The sequence below is a fragment of the Sarcophilus harrisii genome, chromosome 6 (assembly GCF_902635505.1).
Source record: "Sarcophilus harrisii chromosome 6, mSarHar1.11, whole genome shotgun sequence".
Taxonomy (NCBI): domain Eukaryota; kingdom Metazoa; phylum Chordata; class Mammalia; order Dasyuromorphia; family Dasyuridae; genus Sarcophilus; species Sarcophilus harrisii.
In genome coordinates this window covers 128,001,609-128,022,961 of record NC_045431.1, presented here as the reverse complement: position 1 = coordinate 128,022,961, position 21,353 = coordinate 128,001,609, and the positions used below count along the sequence as shown (strand labels likewise).

Genomic DNA, 21,353 nt, shown 5'->3' with positions numbered 1-21,353 from the left:
GAGGAAATTGTCACCAAGGAAACTGAGGCAGAACAATTCAGGTAACAGGTATATAACACAACCAGAGTGCTCCCTGCTCTGAGGAGAGGCTGAGAGATGTGATGATGTGATGTCAGTTGGAATGGTGATGAGACTAGAGATGAGATTAGAGTTTAATTAGGAAGAATCAGCTTTTGTGGAGGTAACAAAATTAGTTTGGGTTGTAGATGCAGAGTGGAGTATTTTCAAAGTAAAATATATAGGATTTGGCAACTGTGAGACTATACAGTCAAAAATGAGGGGTTTGAGTCTGAATGAGGAGAGTAGCTGCCATTAATTGAAACAAGAAAGTCAAGAGGAGAATATATTTTGGGGAAATAGGAATGGAGATAATAAATTCATTTTTGGCCATGTTGAGTTTGAGGTTTCAATAAAACATTTGAGTTGAAATGTATAGTAGGCTAATGGGAATATGGGGCTAAAACTTAATTGTCAAACAACCAGTCCTTAACTTTCTTTTATCTCATAGGTATTTGGGCAGTATTAGGGGGGCAATGAAATCTTTGGTTTCATTATTGTGGGAAAATCTCTGGGGGCGGGGGGGGAACTTCCTGTCCATGGTCACACATTTATTATGTAAAGGCTATTACAATTTGAATCCAGATTTTCCTGCTTTTCAGATTTGTCCTCTGTCCAGTACACCAAGTCACCTAAGAATAAATTTGTCTTCAACAGAAACAGGAACCATGGGTCTTGAGATGAATCAACATATATTTTGTTTGTTGTTTATTTGTTTCTTAGGAGCATAGCAGCTACAGATCATGAGCCAACGGATGCACGGAAATCATTTCCTTGTTTTGATGAGCCCAACAAAAAAGCAACTTATAACATATCTATCATCCATCCAAAAGAATACAATGCACTTTCAAATATGCCAGTGGAGGTAAGTATGCAAAAAACAAAATAAAAACTACTCAAAGAACAATCTGTGTATAAACCAAGAGGATTCTTTAACCTTGCCTACTAAAGAAGAGAACACATAGGGCTTTTTTTTTTCCTTGTATGCATTTGTTTTACTCGACTCTACTAATTTATTTTTAAAATCTTTATTATTATTTTTTAATAGCTTTTTATTTACAAGATATATACATTGGTAATTTTTCAGCACTGACCCTTGCAAAACCTTCTGTTCCAACTTTTCCCTTCCTTCCCCCTCCCTCTTCCCCAGATGGCAGGTAGACCAATACATATTAAATATGTTAAAGTATATGTTAAATGCAATATATGTATACATATCCATACAGTTATTTTGCTGCACAAGAAGAATTGAATTTTGAAATAATGTAAAATTAACCTGAGAAGGAAATAAAAAATGCAAGCGGACAAAAACAGAGGAATTGGAAATGCTATACAGTGGTTCACACTCATTTCCCAGAGAGAACACATAGGGGCTTTAAAATTCTTTAACATTTCAGTGTATCCATAGTCATGAGTATTTCCTCCATTGTTTTAGAACTTGAATGGATTAAATGAATACTCTGGAGATACAAATACAAAGCATTAATATTAAATTAATTAAAATATTAATATTTTACAAGAAAGACAAAACATTAGAGGGATTCTTAATTGGATAGTACAATTTCAACTTATTCTTACTAGGGTTTAGCTTATCTCAAGCCACAAATTTTTTGTTCCTCCCCTATGTGGGGGATATTCTTTGGAATAGAATCTACTAAATCAGTGGTGTTTTTTGCTTTTTTTTTTTTTTTCTGATTTAAAAAGATCCTTTGCATTGACTTATCAGAAAGTTAGTTGGCAATTAATTATGGAATTTCTAGAAAAAAATAAGATTACTTATCAATATTTGTGTTCTAAAAGGTCCTGAATAGTGAGTGTAGTTGAAGGAGAGAAACTGGAGCATTGATGAAATTATTCCCTGAGGCATGCTGGCAAAAGGCTCTGATAGAGATCAATTTAGCTCACTTTAACTTCCATCCTATTTGGAAGTCATTCAGTCAGAAATTCAAGTTCTGTCAAACACCTGAGCCCCATCCTCTATAGAGCTTGTGGGCAGTCCAGCTATGTCCTATCAGGAATTCCAGTAATGTCCTTGAGATTAAATTTCTCCTTTGGGTCTATTCTCCATAACACTGCCTCATGGTATCTTGCCCCTCCCCCATGACATTGTGTTTCTCCTAACCCCAATATAAACCATATGGTGATTCTCTTCTCAAACTCCACTTCTCCTTCTTATAGCTAACTAACCCTTTTAGGGTGCTAAATCCCTTTTAGGATTTAACCTGCCAGCTAAAGGCATGCCCCAATCTCATGGGATGTTTAGTTTCCTTTCTACTGAGTAATGGAGAGTTCCACTAAGGAACATTCTTTTTCCATTATTAATTATTAAAACCCCTTTATATGTTCTCCCAGCTCCATTTCAGGATTTACCATTCCCGATATCTACTGCACCTCTTCATTTTGTCGATGATCTTTTCTCCTAAATAAATCTACCTTTTGCCAAAGAGAATGGCCATTGTGAATTCTTCACATGACCAACCCCAGCATTTGGTGCTTCCACAGCACATCAGTTGGTGCCATATCATTTGCTACATCAGCCACACCAAAAGCAAATGATTGTTGATGGACCTTTAAAAAAAATCACAGATTAAACACACATAGAGTGAATTAATTCTTCATCTAAATGCATAAATACATAGGATTTAGTACTGAAAGGAACCTTAAAATTTTCTTCTAGCATTTATTAAAAATTATTATGAGGCAAGCACTGAGCTTGAAATACAAAACAAGTAGAAAAAGTCTCTGTCATTGAGGAGCTTCCATTCCAATATCTATTACATTTAGTGTATCGTAGTATATCTAATATCCTTTGCATTTTATACAGGCAGTGATGCTGGGTTTTATACCTAGCTGGCAATTAATTGCCTCAAAGACTGGAAAATTAGCCTAAGGTTGGGAGATATAAAGCACTATTGCTTTATTATTGTATTGATAATATTATTATTTGTTGTATTGTATTGATAATATTATTGTATTGATAGGGGATTTTATTCCTAAGACAATGGTCTCTAAACATTTTTAATCAGAAAAAGTTTTAAGTGTTCACCTCTGAAAGAGCCAATGTTTATTTATAAATTATACCCACATTCTTCTGTGTTATTCACTGTCTGATACCACCAAAAAAAGGTGTGTGACAATGAGAAGAAGGTTTTACTCTCCAATGACACCATCTAAGGGGACCTACTATAGTAATTTTGGGGGAAGACAATTAATAGCATCTGGGTTGTAGACCGTGGAAAATGGTAAAATAATCATTTAGACCTAGGAATTCCATCATCTCAGCATTTTTTACCCTGAGAACAAAGCTTGAAGGATGGGGACACTTCAAAAGGAGCAAAATTAAGGAAAGAGATAGGCCCTAAACCACAGTTTGAGAGCTATGTTTTCTTAGAAATGTTTCTGCCTTCCCCCATTTTCTTCCCAGGGAAAACTTGTTCTTCAAAACTGCTTAAAATTTTCCTGAGGTGAAGAAGGTAGGGTGAACCTGGGGCAAAGGTGCACCTGCAAGGATTAAGTAAACTCTTACTCTTACTTAATATCTCTGCAGTCATGATGCTGAATTGAATATAGGCACCAAATGATAGGGTTCTGTAGAAATATGAAGAACTCATAAGGGGTTTCTCCTTAGTCAAAAGATACATTTAGGAGAAGAGGTTATAGACAAAATGAAGAGGTAAAATAAGCATCAGGAGGGGTAAATGTGAAATAGATTTGGGAGCACATATAATTAATAAGGAAAGGTGTTTTAACAATGGAAAAGAGTTCTCCGTTGGAACTCAAAAATGACCAGGAAAAAAGGAATATGCTAGGAAGTGTGAGTACACCATAGAGGAATGTAGCAGACTAACCAGAGTTAGCTATAATAAGGAGAAAGATGTCATTAAAGGGAAGATACTATGTAGAGTTGAGAGTATCTTAGTCCTAGAAGGGACTTGGCAAAGGTATTTATTATTAAAACTATTTTTATAAGAGAAATATAAACTTGGAAGTTTCTCAGAGGAAGAGGGGAAATGAAGGCAGAAACAAGGATGTAAATTGAAATATTAAGAATGTCTTGAAGATATTAACAGAAGCAGTTTGGGAAAGTCTGGGTTCTCATCATAGGTATATTAAAGATGCTAATTCAGGCAATTGGGGCACATCATGAATCACTATGTAAAACTATCTAGGAAAAGTTCCCAAAATGAAAATTTTAGCATTTCCTGTAAAAGGGAGAGAATAAGTTGATTTCAGGATTCACATTAATAAGATCCTGGAAAGACCCCTTCAATTTCAGGGGAACCCAGATTTCAACAACATAGCTGAGAAAAGCTTGAACTAGGAATAAGGAAAACATACCATTGAGAACTATGATCCTTTGCTCTTATAGTAAAAATGAAGAGAGTTAGAAAAAGCTGTCTTCAAATCTGGCTTTAGATACTTCCTAGCTATTTAACCCTGCACAAATCACTTAACTATTGGCCCTAGGTCTTCATCTATAAAATGAACTGGAGAAATAAATGGCAAACCACTTCAGTATCTCTGCCAAGAAAATCTAAATAATAGACAAGGTTGTCTCTAAAGTTCATTCTAGCAGTAGAGAGCTGTGAATATATGAGATCTGGATTCTATTTGACTATTCAGGGTCAATGAATGAATGAGCCTTTCTCGGTGATCTTGAGCAAGTCATTTTTTTTTTCCCTTGTGGTCTCTGTTGAAATTGAAAAAAGAAGTTGGACTACATGATCTTTAAGGACTATAACAAGGATATAGGACTAACATATTTTCAGGGATTGAAATTAAGGGCTTGACTTCAGTCCTTCTATTCAAGACAAGTCTAATGCCAGCACCTGTTAGTTCAGGTTCTATGTTGGAATGAAATCGGGCTCTTATGAGTGATTGAAAAGTTTTTTTTTTTTTTTTTAAAGGCTTAATTTGCCCTACCAAATTCAGAAAGGATATGCTACAAGGATATAGTGATATATAGTTTCTATAGATTTGTCCCTCTCCCCTCTTTTCCATATGGAAATGAGTATGGTCTGCAGTGCAGAGTATTGTGCTAGTATAGTTTTCACATATCCACTGAGTCAAAGACAGCATTGGTTCCATGTGGATAGGAACTTTTTATGTCTTTCTAAGATTAATCCCTTTTGAGGAAAATAGGCAACCTTGATCCTATCACACACCCTTTTTTCAGTCCTTTCTCCCCAAAATATCTGTTAGTAATAGGGGTGATCTTACCTTTCTAGAATGAGGCTCTGAGAATCACATGTTGAAGAAACAACTGGCCTAGTACCTAATTTATCAAAGCAAACTAGTGGAAATCAAGTTTTTTTTTTTTTTAATCAAGTAAATATTATAAAATTATAATAGCCAAAGTTGGTCCTGTGAGCAGGTATGGAACTCTGAATATACTTTCAGATTAGACTGATATGTTGGTTTGTTTTATTGAATTTATTTTTTCCCACTAAAAAAGTATTTTGTTTTAATGGATGACTCTCTGAGAGGTGGAAGGGGGGGGGGAAATATATCGGAAAGTGAAGATAATTTAAAAACAAAATATATCATTGTTGGTGTTCTTTTTCCAAAACACAACCAGGTGATAAAAGAGTTCAGATCTTTTATTGTGTCCTTCAATATATCCCGGTTAGCTCAGGCCTATCTCTCTGCCTGTTCCAAGAGCTCTTGCAGCTTTGTCCTTGGCTTCTGCCTCTATTTTCTTCAGCCTCCAGCCAGCACCAAGGTAGAAGATGCAATGAATCTCTTGCCTCGAAGATAGGGCTTGTGAGCTTCCTCCCAGAGTGCTCCTCTCCGACCCCAGTCAATGTTCCCAAGAAAACTCTCCAGCTCTAAGAGCTTCCTATATATATAATATGAGAGGGATTCTGGGAGGTGTGAATTCGGATATCTCCTACTAAGCCATACTAAGCCCTGAACTCTCCCAAACGTGTGAACTCCATTGAGTATTTAGATACTTATGAGCTCTCTAAAGGTGTGAACACAAGCATCGTTTCTATCAGTTGTACTTAATACCTTGTTTCAAGTTCTGGCCCAAAATATCTCCTTCTAAGATCAAATCAATCATATTGAACCATGCTAAATTAGATAATTATTGTCTCTATCAACTCTAATGGCTTAACACTTTGTAAAGATTCCAACATATTATTAACTTTAAAAGAAAGAATAATTAATTTAATTAAGAAGTTACCCAATTCTTAGAGGTAGATATCTCCCCTCTCCTACCATTAGCCTTATGAGATCTCTAGCTCCTTCCACAATCTGAAGTCTCTCTCTCAGTGCTTTCTCATGCCATTTGCAGTTTGTAGCACTTGCCCCTAGTATAGAATATCTAATTACATGTTAGGTAATGATGTTTCCTTTCTGGCTCTAAAGAATGAAAGAGGCAAGATGAACTTCATATTCAGGAAAATGATTATTGATTACCCTTCTACTAAAATACAACTGAATTTACAAATATGTATTGAAAATCTATTTTGTATGAGCTACATTGTATTATAGTCGTGTGTGTGTGTGTGTGTGTGTGTGTGCTCGCACACCTATGCCGGACCAGGAGTAATTTGTAATTTCATTGATTTTTGGGAAGCTCTCAAATAAGGACATTTTATTTACCAGTGCAAGTAGGCACTTTCTCATAGAGTGCATAGTGCATTGAATAATAGAGAATAGATATAGTGTCAGAACAAATATGTCCAGAGACAGGACCTGAACCCAGATCTTCCTAACTCCATATATTGTGCCATGCTGTCTGCCTTTAGAAAGAAAATAAAACATTTGACACACTTGCATAGCTATCAAAATTTCACTTTTCCTCAAGAACCCATTGTCTTGGAATAGTTCAATCCTTTGGCATCAAGTAGTGTTCACTCCCTTTTTCTCCTATTTACTAACATCTCCCTCCCCCCATTGCTTCTAAAGATCATTTTTAATATTAATTTTCATAAAATTTTGAGTTTCAAATTTTTCTTTCTCCTTCCATTCCCTCCTCCACTCAAGGCAGCAGGAAATCTGATATAGAGTATATATGTACAGTCACATTAAACACATTTCCATATTACTCATGTTATCAAAGAAGAATCAGAACAAAAGAGAAAAACCATGAAAAAGAAAAACTCTCCAGGACTAGATGGATTTACAAATGAATCCTACTAAATATTTAAAGAACAATTAATTGCAATATTATATAAACCATTGGAAAAAATAGGCAAAGAAAAGCTTTTTAAAATTATTTTCTAATAGAAAAAAAAAGAAAAATAAAACAAAATATTGTTATGTACCTGGCAGAATATTAAGGAAATTCTAAATATAACAATGAATTTCCAGTTCAAGAAAGAATATATAATAGTAAAAGAAGTTATATTCATGAATGTCCATATTTACTTTATTGTAGGTTGTTCTTTTGTTCTCTGCTGTGCACTTTTTTTACTTTGTTCTTTTTCCTCTATTACATCGTCTCCCAGAAAAAGTTTTTGATAAAATACAGTACGCATTTCTATTAAGAACACTAAAGAGCATAGGAATAAAGGGAATGGTCCTTAAAATAATGAACAATAAGTAAAACCATCATCAAGCATTATCACTACTATTCAATACAGTACTAGAAATGTTAGCATTAGCAATAAGGGAAGAAAAAGAAATTGAAGGAATTAGAATGGACAATGAGGAAACAAAATTATCCCTCTGCAGATGATATGACATACACTTGGAGAATCCTAGAGAATCAACTAAAAAACTACTTGAAATAATTAACTATTCAACAAACACAGGTATTATATGAACACAGTTACACAACAATTTCCATACAAATAAAATTGGATCTAAATAATTAGAAAAATATCAATTGCTCATGGGTAATCAGAGCTAGTATAATTTTTAAAAACTTCTCAGATAAGAACTCAGCATTTGACAAAATTGTTGGGAAAAGTGGAAAATTCTATGGTAGAAACTAGGTATAGACCAACCTTGTTATATATGTTGTTCCTTAAACTTGGGTAAGGAATTTCTTATTAGAGACATAGTAAATGGGCAAATATTGGTCTGCTCTAAATATAAATGATAATGACACTAACAAATAAAATATGATTTTTTCATTTTCCAAAGAGAGAAGAAGATGTGGATGACAAATGGAAAAAAACCATTTTCAGGAAGTCTGTTCCAATGAGCACATATCTGGTGTGCTTTGCTGTACATCAATTTACGAGTGTGAATAGAACTTCAGCTAGTGGAATTCCTGTAAGTTATATTTTTAAGCTTTCAATAATTTATCACATATGCTTTGGAGAACAGAATTTCTTAACTTTTACCTCTTTTTGATTCCTTTCTTTCCTTGAAAGTTAGCTTTGCACAGTCAAGAAATCTAGCTACTCAATAGTATCTATAAGTTTGGTGCTATGACACACACACTTCAAAGTTTAAGTCACAGTCCATGACTCTTAAGTATCATTAAATCAAGTCAACAATAATTTAAATGTTTACCATGTACCAGGCACTGTGATAAGTGACAAATAGAGAGGAAGACAATCTCTGTCCTAAAAAGAGGTTTTATTGTAACAGTGGAAGAAAACATTTAAAAGAATACTGAAAAGTAGAATTGTTTGAGAGGGGAGGGGAAGAGAAGGACACAGTAGAGAAAGTCAAGAATCAAGAGTGGAACTGAAAGAGGAATAAAGATATGGTTGACCTGGGTACTTTTGCTAAAATAGAGAACATCTGGAAAAAACGGCTATTAACAGGAAGGTACCTGGAGGCAGAATACACTTCTAAGTGTATTGAAGAAGTCCAGGAGTAGGATGACCATATAGCAACAAATAATCAACCAATTAGCAAACATTTCTTAAGGCCTACACATGCCAGCCATTGTCCTAGTAAACAGTGATGAAAAGACAAAAAAGAAAAAAAATCTCCTTTTAGCAATTTGTAGCTATGTGACACAACAGACAAATAAACATGTACTTAGTAAATAATGTTAAAAATTCATTGATAATCCGATATTAGCTTCAAAATACCACAGAGTTCAAATAAAATGCCTTCATATTAATCATTATAATCCTTTTCATTATTCCTCTAAACTTTTATAGCATGTTTATATATCTCTTTTGAAATTATTAGGTTCTGCTTTGAATGAATGAAAAGCCAGACACTTAACATATTCAAGTTACTGTACCACAATTACTTGTTCACTCGACTCTCTTGATTAGATTCAGAGTTTCTCAAAGGAAGAATTCTCCCAGAACATTAAATACAAGAAATGCTTAATAAATGTTTGTTGAATAAGGAAGTGAGTCCTCTTAGAACTGAGCATTCTGAAATTTGGAGATAGGATAAGAGTATCTTATCTAAGCCATTAGTGAGGGGAAAGAAAAGGTATTTCCCAACTCTTTGTGAATCTAACTCATAATTAACATAGATAAGACACATAGTCATGTTATAGTCATACACATTTCCCTAATTCTTGCCATCTGCTCCTTACTTCTGATACTTGAAAGTCATAGTAAAAGAGTCTAATGGTTCTGTAGGATGCCCTAAGAGTACTCCAATGTGGATATTAGCCATGAGCAAATGTCACCACTCAGGTTGGTATTCAGTCAAATCTTAACTCTGTAACTCTGTGGACTATACTGTCTATGGAGGCTTTTTTGGCTAAGAAAACCAATGGATTGAGGCAGAAATAAATGATTTGCCTAGCGATTTCCACAATATTATTGTTGTCAGTCATTTTTGACTCTGTGTGACCTCATTTGGGTTTCTTATAAAAGATATTGGTTCTGCATGTCATTCTCAAGCTCATTTTATATATATGAGGAAACCGAGGCAAACAGTCAGTCGGGTCAAGAGCAGATTTGGACTCGGGAAGATGAGTCTTCTTGACTCCAGGCCCAGCACTTTCTCCATCTAAATGTTAATAAGTGTCTGAGACTGGATTTAAACTCAGATCTTCCTGATTCCAGGCCCAGTACTTCCATAGCTGCTTTTTTCAGAGTTGACTTTCCCATGAGCAAGTGTCTCTGCTCAAGTTACAATATTTATACTGGTAGAAAGGGCTACTTTGAGATGACTTCCAATCGCAGTAAAGGACCCTCCTAATAATTATCAGTGTGGGGTGTGAAACTGAAACACCACAGGGAAAAACAAGACCTTTTCTACTTTATGTTGGTCATGCAGATGATTGTCAAGGAGCTTTTTCTTTTCTTTTTATAGCAAAGAGAACTTTAAGATTGTTTTTGGCTTTCAGTTTAAAAACAATGTAATCTTTTCCAGCTAGCTCTTTTTTTCTCTAATTCCATTGCATCTGCATACATTACCTATTGATTTATGATGGCATGGTCTCTTAATTTATTTTGGGAATCTATTTTTTTTACCTAAAACTTAAATTTGTCTCAAATTTTCACTGATTGCTCCTAATTCTGTCATTTGGGGTAAAGTTTATTTTCCCAATGACAACCTTTCAGACACAATTATTAATTTCCCTTAAGGCCTACCTTCAGATTTAATAGCTCTAGTTCCTTCCATTGATCTTGTTCGACAGTTTCCTTTTCCTTCGCCATCTTGATTACCCTTTTGAAACTATTCCAATTTGTCAATGTTTTTCCTAAAATCTAGTGCCTCAGGAGCTTATGACTAAAACAGGGAGAAATGGTCCACAATGGAAAAAAGGGAGTCAGTTAATATGTCAATGTCAATCAGTTGAGGATTGCTGAATTTCCACATTAGGCACGATAATAAAACCCAAACTAAAAATAAATAAAATAAAACCTAGTGCGCAGAACTAAACACAATGTATGGTTTGACTATGGCAGGATTATTATCTTCTTTGTTTTGGATACTGTATCTTTCTTAATACCACCTAAAATTATGTTATCTTTTTTCCTATATCACATTCTTGATATATATTATCCCTAGTGTCCATTGAAATCCCTGGATCTTTTTTCCCACCAAAGTAAAGCCAAATGAATGAAGTTATAATTTCCTTACAAATTTGCCCATTTTAAATGTCATTTCCAAGGTCACACATATTTTATAAATATGGTTATATAATCTATTATAAATGCTAATTTCATAGTGGACTAGGCTACCTTAGTAGCAATGTTCCTTTTCATTGAACATATTCAAGTAGAGGCAGAATGGTCACTTTTTAAAGATCTTACAGAGAACATTACAATGTAGATATGGATTAAAAGACCCCTTTCAACTTTGAGGTTTTTTTTTATGATGCTACTATATATATATATATATATATATATATACACATATACACATACATATCACATTTGTGAATGTGTACCAAAAGAAAGGATGTTATGTATAATTTCTTTTTTTTTTTTTTATAGCTTTTTATTTACAAGTTATATGCATGGGTAACTTTATAGCATTGATAATTGCCAAACCTTTTGTTCCAATTTTTCCCCTCCTTCCCCCCACCCCCTCCCCCCAATGGCAGGTTGACTGATACATGTTAAATATGTTAAAGTGTTATGTATAATTTCAGAGAGAAAATTATATGGAAAAACTTGTATGAAATAATGTAGAGGGAAATAAACAGAATCAGAAAAATAACATAATAGCTATACATTATTAATATAAACACCTTTGAAAGACTTAAGAAGTCTAATCCATCAATAAGTAACCATAATTCCAGAAAACTCATTAAAGTATGCTTCCAGATAGGGAAAGATGCAGAATGAAATGTATTTTTTTTTTATGATGACATTTTATTTGTTGCAAGAGTTTTGTTTTTCTTCTTTTCCAATTTTTGGAAGAAAGGTAAGGAAAGGGAATAAATCAAAAAGTAAACATTAAAAAAAAGATCTTCATTAACTTAATAAATGTGAAGAAAACTTAGACTAGGGTAGTGACAGCAAAAATGGAAAGAAGGGATTGTATACTGTTGTTGTTTGTCCTTTGTTTTTGAAAATGATGATGATCTCAGGGAGTTGATCTCAGGGAGCTGCTGCCATGACATGCAAGTGAATTGGATTTAAGACTCACTGTGAAGGAAGAATTTATTATGTGGTAGACACTGTTAGGCTCAGATGATAAAAATAACAAAAATGAGGCAGTCTCTGCCCTCAAGTAACGCATATTCTATTTTGAAACACAACTTATTCATAGATAAATTTAAAGTGTAGGTATACTGTTTTTTAAATTTTTATTTAATATTTTTTTCCAAATACCTGTAAAAACAAAGTTAACATTTTTTTCAAACTGTAAATTCCAAATTCTTGTCCCTCCTCCCCTTACCTTGTAAGAAGGCAATTTGACATAGGTTATACATACGTAATCATTCAGAACATATTTCTATGAAGTCATTAAGGAGAAAAATAAAGAAAGTAAAGAAAAAGTATCTTTTATTTGCGTTTGAGATTGATCAGTTCTTTTTCTGTAAGTGGATAGCACTTCTCATCATAAATCCTACAGAATTGTCTTGAATCATTGTATTCCTGAGAATAGCTAGGTTATTCATATTCACAGATAGATGATAGATAGTATTGCTGTTACTGTGTGCAATGTTCTCTTGGTTCCACTCATTTTATTTTGTTTCACTTCATGTAAGTCTTTTCAGGTTTTTCTGAGAGCACGTTGCTTATCATCTCTTAATCAAATACCATAACTTATTCAACCATTTTCCAATTCTCCCTCAATTTTTAATTCTTTGCTACTACTAAAAGAACTGCTATAAATATTTTCATACCATAAGTCATTTTTCTTTTTTGTCTTGTCTTTTTAATAATATAGACCTAGTAATGGTGTTGCTTGGTCAAAAGGGTATGCAAGATTTTATCTCCCTTTGGGCATAGTTCCAACTTATTCTCCAGAATAGTTGAATCAGTCTATAACTTTACCAATAGTACATGAGTGTTTAATTTTCCCACATAATAGTAGTAGATATAGCTCAGAGTTGCTTTAATTTGATTTCGTTCATTTACAATGATTTAGAGCATTTTTTATATGACTATAGATAGCTTTGATTAGTTTATTTGAAAACTTGATAAGTATTTGACCACATCAATTATGGAATGGCTCTTATCTCTATAAATTTAATTCAGTTTTCTATTTGTCTGAGAAATGAAGTCTTTATCAGGGATTCTCACTGTTAAAAAAAAAAATTCCCTCCAGTAATGATTATCAATTACATATTTATTTCTTGTCATTATAGTAACATCCTATGGCTTTTTCTGTTTTTTGTTCATTTTTCTTTTTTTTAATTTCTTTTTTCTTTTTTTTTTCATAATTATAACTTTTTATTGACAGAACCCATGCCTAGGTAATTTTTTATACTTTGTTCATTTTTCCAGCCTATTTCTTGACTTTTAATTCTATGCTAAAGTGGGACTCTGCTTCCCAAGTAGAAGGGGCACTGTTCCAACACTCAAAGATTTTGTACAGCTGTTTCTAGAAATAATTTTGGGGACCTGTAATTTTTTGGTTGTTTCAAGGTGGCATGATCTTAGGAGAGTTATGTTTACTGCTCTTTGTACATTTTGGAGTTTATGAGTAATCACAAGAACTCTTTTCAACCCTGGAACTGTGATGAGGGTTGCTACTCCCTTGTGGCTATAAGTTCTGCTGTGCTAGTGCTCCCCTTTGTAGTGGAACTAAGACCTAGATTGTGATCCTGATCCATGTATATATAGACAATGCAATAGAGTCCTGCTCCTAGTGCCAACAAAAGGACCACTATAAATCTTCTAAATTATTGTCCAACCCCCTTACACTTATGTGCTGTGAGATCTGGAAACAGCCACGATGCCCCTCATACAGTCATTCTGAGGCCTGATTCTGGTTTATTCAGGCCTGGTGCACAGTCCATAATCCTCTTAGTCTGTTGCAACAGAATTCTTTTGCCAACTTTCCAAATTGTCTTGGGTTAGAAAATTGTTTTACTTTATCTTTTTGTGGGTCCTGCCACAAATTTGTTAAGATTTATTTATTTAGATTTATTATTTAAAGGTATTTGGAAGGATTTGGAGGAAAGCTCATCTTGCCATCTTGGCTCCATCTTAAATATATTGTTTTAAAAGTCTTTCATATCAGAAGAATGGGGCATGGGAATCTAACAATTTGGGGAAATTAGAAGACAGCTCTTGAAGGAGATGGGAATTTAAATCTTGAAATGTAAGAGTTTACATTTCCTCCTAAAAGAAATATTTTTGAGGTTTTGTGAGTGCAGTGATAAAATAAGACAGCTAATTTAAGAATATTACTTTGACAGCTGTGTAAAATATGGCTTGTAGTGGCAAGAGCCTGTGATTAAAGAGATCATTTAGATGTCACTGCAATAGTTGAGGTGAGGTATTATCAGGATTTGAACTAGGACAGGCAGTGTGAGCAGAGATTAGTGGGTGCATGTGAAAGATATTGTGGATATAGAATTGGTGGGGGTTATCTTTTGGCTCTTTTTGTGTTTCTAGTGCTTAGCACAGTGCCTGGCACATAATAGGCACTTAAATAAATGGTTATTGATTAACAATTCTTAGCATCTGATTGGATAGTGGGGACAAGGAAATGAATGAGAGTGTGAACTTGAGGACACCTCTTCAGATAGTAAAGAATAATAGTTAACATTTATATAATGTTTGTTATGTCCAAGTGGTTTACAAATATTATCTCATCTGATTCTCATAAATAACCATGTGAGGTGAGCAATTATTATATAAATTTATATCAGAGGAAATTGAGGCAGAACTTTTTGCTGATTTGATCAAAGCAGACCCTTAAGATTTGAATTCATGTCTTCCTGATTCCATGTCTAATACTCTATCCACTGTGTTACATGTTGTCTATTTATCTGAGTAATTGGAAGAATGATAATGTCTCTCATTAGAAATGTGAGTATTAGAAGAAAGTGGATTTATGAAAAATGATTACAAATTCCATTTTATGCATTTTGAATTTGAGTTCCTGAGGAAGTACAAATAGAAGTATCCAGAAGGCATTTGGAGATGAAGATGGGACATGTAGTGTCACTATGGGATAATATTTGACATCTGAGGCAGTGCCAGGTAATAGACGACTTTAAATGTCAATCTGTTTAAATAATATTAGGTAGACAGAAGTGAATCACTGAAGGTTGTGAAGGGAAATGAGTTGGATCTTAAAAGACGGAAAATAGAAATCTCAGCAGAGACTTAGAAGATCATAAAGAAAGAGTTGAATAAAACAGTCAATCCAGAAGCTCAGAATATCTTGTCTAGTAGGTTTGTCTCAATAAAAGATATTGTAATTTAAGTTGAACAGTGTTTAAATGAATACATTCACTCTCTGTAGAATGTTTTGGTGTCCACAGCCTGGAATGTTCTGCTGCTAAATGAATATAGGCCGAATTTGGATTTCCATATGACAGGAATTGTGATGGTAATAGGGGAAAAAGTACATTCTAAAAAGAAGCAGATTCAAATGATATACAAAAGTGTGGCTATATATTTAATAGTCTATAATCACACAGTCTTGGGAGGAGCCAGGCTGGTTCAGATAATTACTGTACTGGTCGTTAAAATTAATTTGAAGTTTATCTGAAATGCAGGGGAAGAATGGACTAGTGTCTGGAGAAAACTCCAAGGCAACAGAGGGTGAAAAATGGGATGGAAGGCAATTTTACTTTGAGCAGATCTGCTGATAGAAAGTCATCAACCATCATTTCTAGTAGTACAGGGCTTACAGCTGCATAATAATAATCATAGCTAACATTAATAAAGCATTTTTAAGGTTTGCAGAGTGTCTTCCAAATAATATTTAATTTGATCTTCATAACAACTCTAGAAAGTGAGATAGTATTCCCATTTTACAAGTGAGGAAACTAATGCATGCAGAAGTTACACAACCAATAAACATTTGAGGCAGAAGTTGAAGTCTTCCTGATTCCAGGCCCTATCTACTGTATTATCACTTAGCATCCTAAAAGATGAAATGGTTAAATTCTTTTTAGAATTCAATCTAAAAAGAACTGTTGGTAGGAATGTATTATAAAGAAAATGGATTAGGGTTCAAGTGGCCTATTGATGGAAAAATTAATATACCTGTTAGCATATGAGGCCAGTCATGGCATTAAGTCCTTATAATATAATATAATATAATATATAATATATAATATATAATCTTTGCCTTGTTTGCAAAACACAAAGGGCTGATCTGATTTTGTCGAGTCATTGGGAAATCATATGCCCTCATTCACAAGGACGACTGAGTGAGAGAGTATATAGGGCTCAGAACAAAGCTGTATCACTACTTTGGAAAAAGTTAACAGAATGATGCTCTGATGATCTCAGTATTGTTCTCTTTGAATATGAAGAACAGCGAGTTTTCATATGCAAAGAATAGAGAAAAATATTCAGTTTCCTGGCAGATTGGAAATGGAAAACGAACGAAGATAATTTAGGGGAAACTATTTTTAGCAGCATTACAAAGTTAATGGAGCATCCCATGATACTTCATTTATTTCCAAAAGGGCGACATCGAGGGAAAGCAGCTTAGGATGCATAGCTAGCATGAAAGCTAAAATTAACAATGCACATTTGGGAGCAAAAAAGAGAAAATTACAGATTTTAATAAGTGTAGTGTCAATGGCCTGGCTACAAAGTTTATGACTATTGTTTGACGAATGACTAAGAAATTGATGGTATACAAATTATTATGATATTACTATGCTGTAAAAAATAATGAATATAATGAATGCTGCAAATCACAGGAATACCTATGGGAACTGAAGCAGAGTGGTTATGAGCCTGTGCAACTCTCTCTTGTTTTTTGTAATCCCCATCATCATCACTAATATCATTACTTCCATGTTGTCAATACACAGTTATGTGTATGATGTGTCTTTTAGACAAGGAAAAAAGGAAGCTATTCTCACAAATTCAAAACAAACCATGTAATGATATGTAATTGCACATAGGATTTAACAAATCATGTTGAATCTGAAAGGCCCCTTAAAGATTGTCTTGTCCAGGTCCTTCATTTTACAGATGAGGAAACTTCAAATGTAGGATTTTTTGTGTGTTTTATTTTTTCAAAGTAACAATAACCTTACTGTTATTTCTTTTTTAATTAGCTCAGAATCTATGTCCAGCCACTTCAAAGAGAAACAGCTGAATATGCTGCAAACATCACCAAACATGTATTTGACTATTTTGAAGAGTATTTTGCAATGAATTATTCCCTTCCAAAATTAGGTGAGTTCAGTTTCATATTTCCTTGTTTCAAAATAATTTGCTGTCATCTGAAATTAACTTTCTTTAGTTAACATCATCATTTATCAATGAAATAACTAGCAAGTATTTGTTCAGGGCATAATATTGTTCTAGGTTCTGTTTTAATGAATAATAGGTTTTTCCCAGGATATATATGTCTCTACATAAATCTTCCATTACTCTGATTTTCAAATAAAAATTAAATAACTTCTGGAAGATTAAATGGCTAAATTCTAGGATCTTGGTTGGTAGATCATATCAATGCAAAAGAACCACAATTTGCAGTTCTAGAGGACTGATGGTGAAGTATGTTCCTACCTCTTACAAAGAGGAGATTGACTCAAGGATCAGTAATGTGTGTGTGTGTGTGTGTGTGTGTGTGTGTGTGTGTGTGTATATCTATAGCTATAGTATTTATATATATGTATCTATGTACATGGGGCAGCTAGGTGGTGGAGGGGATAAAATGCTGAGTGTTGAGTAGGATGATTCATTTTTGTGAGTTCAAAGCTGACATCAGACACTTACTAACTGTGATCCTGGGCAAGTCACTTAACCCTGTTTGTCTCCATTCCTCACCTGAAATTGAACTAGAGAAGGAAATGGCAAACTGCTCCTGTATCTCTGCCAAGAAACCCCTAAATTCACAGAGAGTCGAACACAACTGAAAAATAACATAACAACAACAACAACAATGTATATATACACACATATATTTCATAACATTTTAAAATAACAATATATAATCCTAATGCAACCAATTTTGGGATTTGTTTTGCTTTACTATTCATATTTGCTATAAGATTTTTTTTTCATATTTTCTATTTTGCTATATTCATATTTTGCTATAAGATTATATATATATATATGATAGAGGTCATTTATTCCAATTCCCCTCATTTTATACTTGAGAAAACTAAGACTCAGAGAGTGAAGTAAGTTGTCAAGATTACACCATTCCAAAGACACAGGGATCTGAATCCAGATTCTCTGGATCTAAATTCAAGGTCTTTTGATTACTAAACTTTTAAGTTGAAACAAAGTATTGCTCTTTTCATGATTAGGATCTGAAACTTCTTGGCTGTAAATAAGTCAAAATTCATTTTTCTATAATAAACTTTTGAAATTAAAAATGGAAGATAACTATAAAAATATTTCAAAGAGGTTTTATGAAGAGCAGATATGTTGCTAAATTGCTGTGTTACTTCAAAGACCCAAGATCTACTTATTTTTGGAGTTAGGAAGACTAACGCTTAATTCTTGTCATTGATATTTGCTGGCAGACACCAAAGTAAGTAACTCTAATATACTACTTAAATGTGAACTATTTTAAATATAATTTATTATTATATTATAGTTCTTGTATTTTTATATTGTATTGTTATATAATATTATATATTCTTTCTAATAGACCACAATGACTTCTAACTGTCCTGTGACTTCCCACACTAACATATAGCCACCAGTCTAGTTTCTTTTAGGTGCTGTCTTCCTCTATATAAAATATAAGCTCCTTAAAAAAAAATTTTTTTTATGTTAGTATCCTTAGCACTTAATACCATGGCAAGTGTATGATAAATGTTTTTTCATTAATTAATTAATTAATTAATTTTCAATCAAGCCATTCTCCAATTGATAAATGGTGAAAGGATATGAACAGACAATTTTCAGATGAAGAAATTGAAACTACTCTAGTCATATGAAAAGGTGCTCTGAATTACTATTGATCAGAGAAATGCAAATTAAGAAAACTTTGAGATACCACTACACACCTCTCAGATTGGCTAAGGAAAAGATAATGATGGATGTTGGTGGGGATGTGGGAAAACTGGGAGACATTGATACATTGTTGGTGGAATTGTGAATGGATCCAACCATTTTGGAGAGTAATTTGAAACTGTGCTCAAAAAGTTATTAAACTGTGTATACCCTTTGATCCAGCAGTGTTACTACTGGGCTTATATCCCAAAGAGATCTTAAAGGAGGGAAAGCGACCTGTATGTGCAAGAATGGTTGTAGCAGCCCTCTTTGTAGTGAGCAGAAACTGAAAATTAAGTGGATGCCCATCAGTTGGAGAATGGCTGAATAAATTGTGGTATATGAATGTTATGGAATATTATTGTTTTATAAGAAATGACCAGCAGGAAGATTTCAGAAAGGCCTGGAAAGACTTACATGAACTGATGCTGAGTGAAATATGTAGGACCAGGAGACGATTATATACTTCAACAACAATACTATATCATGTTCAATTCTGATGGACCTGTCCCTCTTCAGCAATGAGATGAACCAAGTCAGTTCCAATAGAGAAGTAATGAACTGAACCAGCTACACGCAGGGAAAGAACTCTGGGAAATGAGTATGAACCACTACATAGAATTTCCACTCCCTCTATTTTTGTCTGCCTGCATTTTTGATTTTCTTCACAGGTTAATTGTACAATATTTCAAAGTCTGATTCTTTTTGTACAATATATACTTTAACATATTTAACATGTATTGGACTACCTGCCATCTAGGGGAGGGATGAGGGAAAGGAGGGGAAAAGTTGGAACAGAAGGTTTTGCAAGGGTCAGTGTTGAAAAACTACCCATGCATATGTTTTGTAAATGAAAAGCTATAATAAAAATTAATTAATTAATCTTCATAGTAAAGTGTTCAGTGGCCTGCATGATAAAGAGATTCATTAGAAAATACATTGAATTTGGAGGCAGAGAATCTGTTTTCAAACGCTGATTTTGCCAGTTATTTCTGATCTGTATGACCTCAGTTAAGTTATTTGACCTATGTGAGAGAATTGGAATGTTGTTGTTCTGTCATTCAATTGTGTATAACTCTTCTGTGATCCCATGAATCACAACACACCAAATTCTTCCATCTTCCAATTATTTCTTAAAGTCTGTCCAAGTTTACGTTCTTTGTTTCCATGACACTATCTACTTGTCACATCCTTTGCTGTCCCTTTTGCCTTCAATATTTTCCAAAGAGTCTTATCTTCTCATTATGCAGCCAAAGTATTTAAGCTTCAGTATTTGACCTTCCAATGAATAATCTGAATTAATTTCTCTAAGTATTAGAACAGATAATCTATAAGGCCCCTTCCAGCTCTAAATCCATGATCACATGCTCTCAAGGTAGAGATTGTGTGATGCAATGAGAAAAAAAGACAAAATTTAGTCATTTGACCTCTTAAATCCTCAGTTTCCTTTTCTGTAAAATTGATAACATGATTTCTGAGGTCTCTTCTAGCTCAAAATCAGTGCTATTCTGTATTTCTTTCCATCACCAATTTGGACTAACTCATAATCGCTCCAAATATAAAGTCGAAATGTCATTCTGTTTCCACAAAAATTTTTCCAAATTGCTCAGCATTACAGAAGCAAAATGAAGAGGAAGTGCTAGGTGAGGATGAGAACTGAATGATGTCTAAAAACAATGAAAATGAGGATAGCAAGAAAAAAACAATTACATTTCTATTTTTCCACTTATACTAATAGATTCCTTACATAGAGTAAAAGTCAGTGGAGATGAGCCATGTATAGCTAGCTCTATCTAATTTCCAAGTGCTGAGCTTCTTTTTGCCAGTTACATTTCTAGGTTGACTAGCAGTTGTGAGGGAACAGAGACGGCTTTCTCCAGAATTAGTAAACTCTTTATCAAAACATGGAATTCATGATAGAACAACTTACCAGTCTCATTATTGCTTCTCATAGTTATCTAGTTTGTCTTCCCCACTAAAACCTTACAAATGGAAGGTCTATAATGGATCTTTTTGTTTAGTTGTTCCAGTCATGTCTGACTTTCCATGACACTTTTGGGGTTTTTATGGCAAAGATATTGGAGACTGAAGATGGTAAAAAACGAAACTTTAAGTGACTTGCCCAGGGTCACACATCTAGAAAGTGTCTGAGGTAAAATTTGAACTCGGGTCTTCCTGACTCCCAAGTTTTATATACTTCATCCCCTATCATAATAAAGTACCTTTCTTTAAGCTAAATAATATTTCTTTGTCTTCTGAACAGATATCTAGGATAGATTGTAATGAAAACATTCTTTGAGAATGATTTGTCATATTCTAAAAATAAAGAATGTTGGAAATAATTAATTATAATAAATA

The 21,353-nt window shown here is 33.8% G+C and overlaps 1 protein-coding gene across 1 annotated transcript in view; it reads left to right on the top strand.

The window, feature by feature from the left end:
* Positions 1 to 21,353, top strand: part of ENPEP (glutamyl aminopeptidase) — a 104,253-nt gene that overhangs the window by 21,573 nt on the left and 61,327 nt on the right. The window contains exons 2-4 of the mRNA XM_031941818.1: positions 781 to 922; positions 8,155 to 8,286; positions 17,099 to 17,219. Of these exons, the coding sequence (XP_031797678.1) occupies positions 781 to 922; positions 8,155 to 8,286; positions 17,099 to 17,219 (395 nt within the window). The remainder of the gene's footprint in view (positions 1 to 780; positions 923 to 8,154; positions 8,287 to 17,098; positions 17,220 to 21,353) is intronic.